Genomic DNA, 9,110 nt, shown 5'->3' on the forward strand with positions numbered 1-9,110 from the left:
ATGCAATTCTCAAATTAAAGCTTCTGAAACACAAAGCATATATTATTGTACATTTTGGCTAAATCCTATTTTAGTCTAATCAAGTGATATGATTCTATAGTTTTGATGTAATGGCACAGATTTCAGCTATTTCCAGCGTCATGTAGTCTTCCAATCCAACCTTAAGAACATGTAGTGTTTGCACTGTAGCTGGTTTGCCCACCTCAGATTTTTTTTTTTTATCTCTAGCCTCTGTTTATAAACATGGAAAGAACAAGATGGTCTAAAACCCGGAGAATGGATCAGTGAAGAAGGAGCAGGAGCACATGAACTTAGAGTGAAAAGTGTCCACTTGAGGGCGCTGTTAGAGGAAAAAACTAATTTGAAGACAGGCTATTTTACTTCAGTGCTTCATTCAGAAATACATTTCTTAAGGTAAAGCTTTTTTTGTTTGTTTTAAGATTTGGTAATTAATGCTCTTACACAACAGCAGAAAGCACTCTTGTGTCTTTATCCCACTCAGGTCTGGTTCCTGAGAACCTAAAAGTAGACTGGGAGGCAGCGCATTCAGCTATCAGGCTGCTGCACTGTGGAACCTCTCTAGCTTTGAGATGATGCCTCAGACTTTTGTTTTTTGAAAAAGCTTGTAGTTCAGGCTGGATCAGGTGATCCCGAGGCTGCAGGCAGACCTCTGATGATGCACAGACTCTTTCTTCTCCACTCCCCACACTTTTATGTAACAATGTTGCATGTCATTAACTTTTTTCTCCATTTTCCTCCAGAGTTTTAATTTTTTTTCCTATTTATTGTTTGTGGTCTCTCTGTGCCCCCGACCAGGCCCCACCCCGAGCCTCGTTCTGCTCGCTGTGTCTTCAAGGTCAAAAGAAATTTGTCCTCCACATCATCACCAAACCTTTCACTAAAACAATTGTGTGGTCTCTCAGGTATTGTAGGGCATTCACTTTAGATCATAAAATGCCTTGAGATGACTGTTTTTGGAAACTACATAAAATTGACATTAACATTTATTTTCCAACTGTGAGCAGCAAAATGATTACATTCAGAGTTATCTGCCACACATAATAATGACAGGACAGAGTAGAAGAATCTGGACTTTCTTTATTGATTTTAAAGATCAGTAAAATGGTTCATCTGTCACTCAGTTAAGGAAAAAAGATGCAGAGGTACACGCTTGGACTGTTTCGGTAAAAAACTAGCATTTGCTTCTGTACACAAACGGTTTGTAAAGAGCACAATTAAGAAGAGAATCTTTCATTGTCATTTTATATTTAGCAGGAAGGTTAAGAACGTGGCACCAGCTTCAGTTTGATTGGTCGTTTTGGCTGTAGGAGACCTTGGACGCCCAACTCAATGGGGATCTGCAGAGAAATAACATGTAGAATAAATGACAAATACACAAAACTCTGCCTTCTTATTTCAGATCGCCATAAAACTTAAGGTGGAAAGCTGATGGAAAATGTAAAAATCCAACTGTTTTATGGAAGTGCTGTGTCAGTTCGTGGCTTTTTATATTTGGACTGATAGACACGGTGGATGCATCCCCCATATTACTATTGAACTAGCCATGAATAATATTGGGACAGGGCTCTTCATACAGCATAAAAAAGGCAAATTGATCTGGGCTCTCACCTCGGTCTCCTTACACACAGAGAAGCTGTACCTCTGGAGGATCTCCACTATTGCAAGTTTCACCAAAACCAGAGCAAATCGCATCCCAATGCAGTTCCTCGGGCCTGCTCCAAAAGGCATGTAGATGTACGGATCAATTGTCTCCTTGTTTTCCTTGCTGAACCTGAGAACACACACACACACACACACACACACACACACACACACACACACACACACACACACACATATTAACAACAGAAATGGGGTGATGTCCCACAGAGCTTCATTCTGCTTTGTCACATCAGACACGTGTGAATCCTTTCCGTACCTCTCAGGTTTGAATTTCTCTGGTTCAGGCCAAATCTCGGGGTCCCGGTGCATCGGCCAGGTGGGGACTATGACAACCATACCTTTTGGAATCACAAAGCCATTTATCTCCACACTGGCCTTGGCCACACGTTCCAAACGTGAAGCAATGGGGAACAATCGGAGAGACTCATTGATGACACAGTCGAGATACTCCATCTGCATTAGTTCCTGGTACTGGATGGGAGCCTGAACACAAGCACATAAACATGAGTGTGTACACTGATGGATGATAGAGATATACTGAGAGAAGCTGAACATTGTTTCTTATTTACATTATATATGACTATATATCATTAAGTAAAATAATATAACCACCATAACACAAATTATTATAACACATTATATTTACTGTGGGATTTAGTTTAGTTTTGTGATAAAAGCCAGACAGGTTGTGTTTGTTTACTGCACATCAAAATGCGTAAGATCAGCAAAGAATAACCTTTTTTCAAATTGAGTTAAACTGTGATGTCATTCTGAGCCACTTGTGATGGATATCACCCAAAAGTGGTTTGTTGTGGAGTTCTTCTGCCATCTAGTGGTAAAAATTTTAAACATCCATCCATCAGCTTCCACTTGTCCTTTGCGTGGAGCCTATCCCAGCTGTCATAGGGCGAGAGGCAGGGTACACCCTGGACAGGTCGCCAGTTTGTCACAGGGCTAACACACAGAGACAGACAACCATTCACGCTCACATTCACTCCCGCATTGACACCTATGGGCAATTTACAGTTTCCAAATAACCTATCCCCATTTTAAAACAGTAGTTTGAATTTCTGGTGGAGAGACAGTCTGTATGCACTATTACAATGTAGTAAGTAATCAAGGAAAATGCATAAAATAAGATAAAAGGAAATGTAATTAAAACAAACTTGAAAGAAAAATTAAAGAAAAAATACAATTTCTTATAGGTAAATTTGGGAGTTTATTATGAACTTGATCATTATGCATTGTTAAAAGGTGACTTCTTCTTCTGTGAACTTTTTATATTGTTTGCAAAGGAAGCCTGTGTTTATTATGTCTTTGTGAAATGATTTTAACTTGACTTTGCAACCCTCCTTGGCTAACACAGCTTCCTGAGACAGCTGGATTAGCCCCCATCACCCCACGACCCTAAACTGGATAGAAGGAAATGGATGGATGGATTTTCGTGTATAAATCAGGATGTGTGTTTGCATTAAAGGGGAGATAAGTCAAGCCTGGAGTCAAATCTGGAGTAAAGTGGGATCTCATCAAAGAAAGGTTTTTCTCACTTTAAGACTGCTGTTCAGTTCCAGATGTTCTCACTTCTCACGTACCTTGTTAGGGAAGGTTGCATCCACCTCCTCCTGCAGCTTTTTCATCACCCGAGGGTTTGTTGCCAAATTGTAAGACAAGAAAGTGAGAGAGCTGCTGGTCGTTTCATAGCCAGCAAAGAGGAAAATCATCGCTTGGGAAAGGATCTCATGATCTGTCAGACCTGAGGAGATAGGAGGGATATACACGTTAGAACAGCTTTAAGCTGGTTTTTCCATGTGTGGAGATGTGTGTCCGTGTATCACCTTTATCCTGTTTGGAATCATTATTTTGCTGAGAGTCGATCATTAGCTGGAGGAAGTCCACTCGAGTCTGGAAGTCAACAAACACAGTCTGAGAACAGCTGTGATCTTATGTCAGAACAGGTTATTAGTACAAACACAAACTCACAGCCGTACCTTTTGCTTGCTGGTCTCTCGCTCAATCTTGATCTTCTGTAGCGCAGCGTAAAAGAAGTCTGTCACAGATGTAGGGAAAAAGGCGAAGTCCAGTTTTTCCAATACGGGAATCAGGAATGGAAAGATGACTGAAATTTTTTAAAAAAAGAAGACATTTATTAATGGAAGAGGAAGGAAATCAGCTGCACTGATGATCTATGCATGAGCTGCAGTTATAAAAATGCAATGAATACTTTACCAACAGCGAGGAAGATGGGGTTGAAAAAGTCAAATTTCAGCATCTTTTTGATGTTTGTGACAAAAGGATCTGAGGGGTTGTTGAGAGAGTCGATGTCCACACTGAAGGCGGTGCTGGTTACCACATCCATACTGTAGGGTCCGAAAAACCTGCAAAACCACACAAACACATCAAACATGACCTTTGTTATTGCAGACTTAGAAGAGGTGAATCTACAGCTTTTCTGATGTATTTAAATGAATACAGTATGAGAGTTCTCACTCTTTCAGCTCTAGAGGTTCATCTTTATCTGCTTTCTTTTTCATGCTGCTGATCAGGACAGCTGAATGCTGCTTCATGATGTCAAGCATCTGAGGGACAAACAGACCAAAAAACTAAAAATGTCAACCCTGGATGTAATTACAACAGCACAGAGGTACCACTGTTTTTGTAGATCACCAGTCCATGAGAATGGGGCAGGGACCACTGTTAGAGACTGAACAAAATCTGTTAATAGATGTTTTTTGCATTGTATGTCTCCCTCGTGCTCTTATATTTACTACTTATATAAACTGAATGGGTCTAAGAAAAAACTCCCAAAATAGTTTTAAACAGTGAAATCAAGTAAGCTGAAAAGCAATGCTTTCTATTCTTTCTAATCTAGTTTCAGCATAAGTGACAGAGAGTTTGGTTATAAATTGCTTTTTGTTTCTTTTGTTTTTTAGCATCAAACAAAAGCCGGAGGGCCAGAGAGGGATGTACCTCTTTCAATCTCCCAGAGGTGAAGGAGGGAGAAAGGATGCTGCGGATCCTCCTCCACTGATCATCCTCTGCAATGTTCACAGCATCGTACAGCGGCCCATTCAGACGGAAATTCTGTAAAAACATTCAAAAGCAGCTGGTGATGAGGACAGAGGCTCAGATTTTTAAAAAAGAGACTGATTGAGTGGTATAATGTCCTTACTAACCCTGCGGTTGGTGAAGAAAGAGTAACACTCCTTTATCAGGATAGTTTTTATCATAGCAGGATCAGTGATGCACAACACGGGCTGACGGCCATCAAAAATGCTGTATAAACAGTGAAGGGGGATTAATAAAACAAGAATTAATATGTTCATTTTTCATGCTTTCACACACACACACACACACACATACACACACACACACACACACACACACACACACACACACACACACACACACACAGGCACCTGTAAAACTGGAGCATAAGCAGAGATAATAACCTCACCTATTTACATATTGTATGTGGATTCAGATTCACACAAACACACACTGTAGAAAACACTACTTACCCCCACATTTTCCCATATTTCTTATAACACTCTTCATCAAAGTTAAAAAATCCCTGGAAACAAGAACGATATAAAAGATCTAATTATTAAAACACATCATGGGCTGTTTATGACGTAGAGCACTGAACAACACCAGATCACACAAAGATCAAGTGTGTAGTGTTGGCAACCGGACAAGGGCTGTACGTGACCATAGGTCATAGTGAAAGTTAAAGAAGGTGGGGCTTATCAAACGGACTTCAACTACACCAGAGAAGGATGATGACACAATTAAAAAAAATATGTGTCATCTTTCAATTATTCTACAAATCGTAGAAAATAGTACTTGGATCATTATACAAATATGACCCAGGTCAAGCTGTTACCAAGACTTTGGAAAATGTAGATAAACTGAGAGAGCAACAAAAATCTGGTTCACTGATCTAAGACTGCGCACATAGGCAGCATTCAAAGTGATGCGTGGATCTGAAACATTAATATAGGGATCACACGTTTAAAACAGTCCACAGTGGATACAGTATATACAGTATATATAGTGTAAGTGTTATTACCCACCTTTCTATATTTCAACATGGTGCCAAAAAATGGGATAGGTGAGGGCCCAGGGACTCCTAATCTCTTAAATGTCCCATATGTCCAGCAGGAATACCTGTGAAAAACATGGAACAGGTGTAAGAGAATAAAAGAAGAACAAAAAGTGGAAATAGCTGAACACAACCAGTAGTTTTTAAAACTTACACAAACAGCAGTGTGATGAGGGCAGCCAGCAGGGTCCACGTCTCTGCGGACAAGAAGAAGAAGTACGCCATGTCTGCCAAGTTTCTCTCTTCTCGTTTTCTGTTTTCTCTCTTTCTCTCTTCTCTCGGTGGTAACACAAGTGTCGTGACCAGAGCCTTTTATTTTGTGCTGCACATACCTGTTGCATGAGTAAGGGAAGTGTGTGTGAGTTTAACCAATAGCAGCGGAGAGCATCAAGTGAATGATTAACGGAGAGAAAGACTGAGGAGCATTAACTGCGTCATAATCACGAGTAATAGCGCTGCTGTTTGTGATACTGAAGTCTTCAGGGCTAGTGAGCTCTCACATGAGTTGTTACAGTCAAGCTAGCCGCACCTACAATGTTGTTGCACTTTTCATACACATATTACGATACGGGTGCTGACTGTCTGAGAAACACGAGTCTTCTGCATCCTGGCATTTGTCACTACTACTCAATCCTCTTCGACCTTTGAAATATAGATAGATAGATAGATAGATAGATAGATAGATAGAATTTATGATTCTTACACAACACAATGAAAATAGCTTTTTTTCAACAAATTCTTGCACAGTTCACACAATATTTCCAAAACACTGTCTTCTCACTACACTGTACATTTCTATTCAATCTAAACTTATTCCCGACTAAATAAAATTGCACTATTGCAGGACTCATTTTGACTATTTTTGACTGCTATTTTTGATTGTCTATTGTCTATTGTGGTATCGTAAGGAATTATTTATTTATATAAATATATTTGTATGCATAACAGCTATTATTTTTAGAAACAGACATCTTAAGTTCATGTTATTCATCTGAAGAAGCACACAGATAGAATGAGTGTTATAAAGGACATAGTGTGTTGTTATACTGATACTGCCAGGAGAGGCAGTATCGGCATACTTGCCAACCTTGAGACCTCAGAATTAGGGAGACATAAAATAAGTTAAATGTCACCGTTATTCGCGGTCTAAGTGGGCCAAGAGCACCGGGTCCTCCGAAAGCCGGGTAGACCGGAAGTGAGCAACTGTGAAATGGGACGGTCTAGCTTTCAGAATAACGTGTTTGAGTTATTTAAGTGACTTATATAACATGTTTAACTGCGTAGTAGGGAAAGACCGCAGGGGTTTGAAAACAATGTGCCGGGAGTTTGCTGTTCTCACCGGATCAGATATTTGAAGTTTACACAGCTACATTCTTATCTGGAAATATGTTAAAAGTTTATTTTGCGACGCAGAAAGAGTAATAAGAGTAATATTAAAACTAAGTAGCTGTAGTAGTAGTAGCCATTATTGGAAACTGGAATTGGCTGGGCTAATCTGGGATATGGTTTTTCAATTTTGTTGTCCGGGTTGAAAATCGGGAGAAATTCGAGAGATTTTCGGGAGGGGCACTGAAATTCGGGATTCTCCCGGAAAAATAGGGAGGGTTGGCATGTATGAGTATCGGTGCCGTGTTACGTGAATGTCCTGTAAGAAGGTGGAAGAAGAGAGTGTCCTGTAGGAGGCAGTGAACGGACACAGATGTTATGAACACGTGACTCCAAAAAAGGTTCAGTAAACAAGTGGTAAATGGACTGATTCTTATTAAAGTGCTTTTCTACTCTCCTGGAGTAATCAAAGCGCTCTACGCAACATGCCATATTCACCCAATCACACCCATTCTCACAAGCACTGTCTCTCAACTGAGTGCTTTCTAACGATATTCACACACATTCACACTCCGACGGAGGCATCGGAGGGCAACTTGGGGTTCGTATCTTGCCCAAGGATACTTGACATGCAGACTGGAGGAGCCAGGGATCGAACCACTAACCTTCCGATGAGCAGGTGACTACTTGTTTTTTCAATAAACAAGTAGCAACGATATTCCGGTGTGAGGCTCAGTGAGTTCATTTTTATTTTTTAAAGATGCAACATCTATATTTTTAATGTTATAACAGGGAAACTGTACGTAAATATTTCATTAGATTCTCACTCTTTCTCTACCGCCTCACAGCCCAATGAACTGTACGGTTTAAGAGAAAATTAATTGTACATGAATTACAGTACTGTAGTCTGAATATTTTCCGCTTTGAATGAAATCACCTCCTCCATCTGAATGTCAGTAAGACAAAAGAAATGCTGGCTGACTTCTGAAGGAAAAAACTGGGACTATGCCCATGAACATCGATGTGGAGGTCGAAACATTGGACAAATACAGGTACTCTGGCGTTCACCTGAATGACATATTAGACTGTAGGACGTGCAGTGATGCTGTGTACAAGTAGGGGCAGCATCAGTAAGAATCAGTGAAATATTAGCGTCACCATTCATTTTCCCGTGTTATATCAGCTCAAAGATGAGAATATCCAGTACAGTACTGTAATATCTCTAAAACCGTACATTTCAGAGAGCTGTGAGGTGGAAGAGGAAAAGTGAGGTTGATCCAAAATCAGAATCCAGTGAAATATTTGCGTCACCTCTAACAGTTTTCCTGTAAAACAAACAAACCCCACACAATATCAGAAATACAGTACTGCAAATTTATGTAGTTGGGAATATGGTCAGGTTGAATAGAAATGTACAATATAGTGAGAAGACAATTGTTTGGAAATATATTGTCAACTCTTACAGAATTTGTAAATAATTTTTGTTATTTTCAGTGTCTAGTGTAAGAATTATAGATTAATTTCTGATAGTGAAAAACAGAAGACTCTCGTGCACCCGTACCGTAATATCCGTAAGAAAAGTGCAACAACATTGTAGGTGCAGCTAGCTTGACTGTGACTTCGCAGGGCTCACTTGTACTTTATGAGTTCAAAACAAACAAAATAAGGAAAACAATGCAATAAAAACAGCTGTGATAGCATAAAGGTTTTGTTGTTCGAACTTTAATCTTATAGTATTTGGGATTTGAATGTTACAGAGCAGTCAAGTACAGTGTTTTTCACACAGGAGCACAGTCAAGTCATTACGAACATTTTTTGGTCAAATAGTTTTATATAAACAGCTTTAAACTTATACTGTACTCACAGAAAAACATGTCCAGGCATGTACTCAGATCTGTGGGTGAAAGTTCCTTTCCTGTTTTCCTGGAAAGAGGAAAGAGGCTGGTTTATGTAACAGGACTCCTCCTCTCTGAGATCAGCTAGAGATTACTTCAGTTCA

At 39.7% G+C, this 9,110-nt stretch overlaps 1 protein-coding gene across 1 annotated transcript; it reads right to left on the reverse strand.

The window, feature by feature from the left end:
* Window positions 1-1,080: 1,080 nt before the first annotated feature.
* LOC100700772 (cytochrome P450 3A30) lies at window positions 1,081-9,090 on the reverse strand. The gene is made up of 14 exons (XM_019360127.2): window positions 8,976-9,090; window positions 5,940-6,117; window positions 5,757-5,850; window positions 5,202-5,254; window positions 4,857-4,956; window positions 4,651-4,764; window positions 4,171-4,259; window positions 3,910-4,058; window positions 3,672-3,799; window positions 3,519-3,585; window positions 3,276-3,436; window positions 1,940-2,166; window positions 1,630-1,792; window positions 1,081-1,358 (listed from the first exon to the last, which is right to left on the reverse strand). The coding sequence occupies exons 2-14, from the start codon at window positions 6,008-6,010 to the stop codon at window positions 1,281-1,283; spliced, it is 1,494 nt and encodes a 497-aa protein (XP_019215672.1). The 5' UTR covers window positions 6,011-6,117; window positions 8,976-9,090; the 3' UTR covers window positions 1,081-1,280.
* Window positions 9,091-9,110: the final 20 nt, after the last annotated feature.

Source organism: Oreochromis niloticus, linkage group LG6 (assembly GCF_001858045.2).
Source record: "Oreochromis niloticus isolate F11D_XX linkage group LG6, O_niloticus_UMD_NMBU, whole genome shotgun sequence".
Lineage (NCBI taxonomy): Eukaryota > Metazoa > Chordata > Actinopteri > Cichliformes > Cichlidae > Oreochromis > Oreochromis niloticus.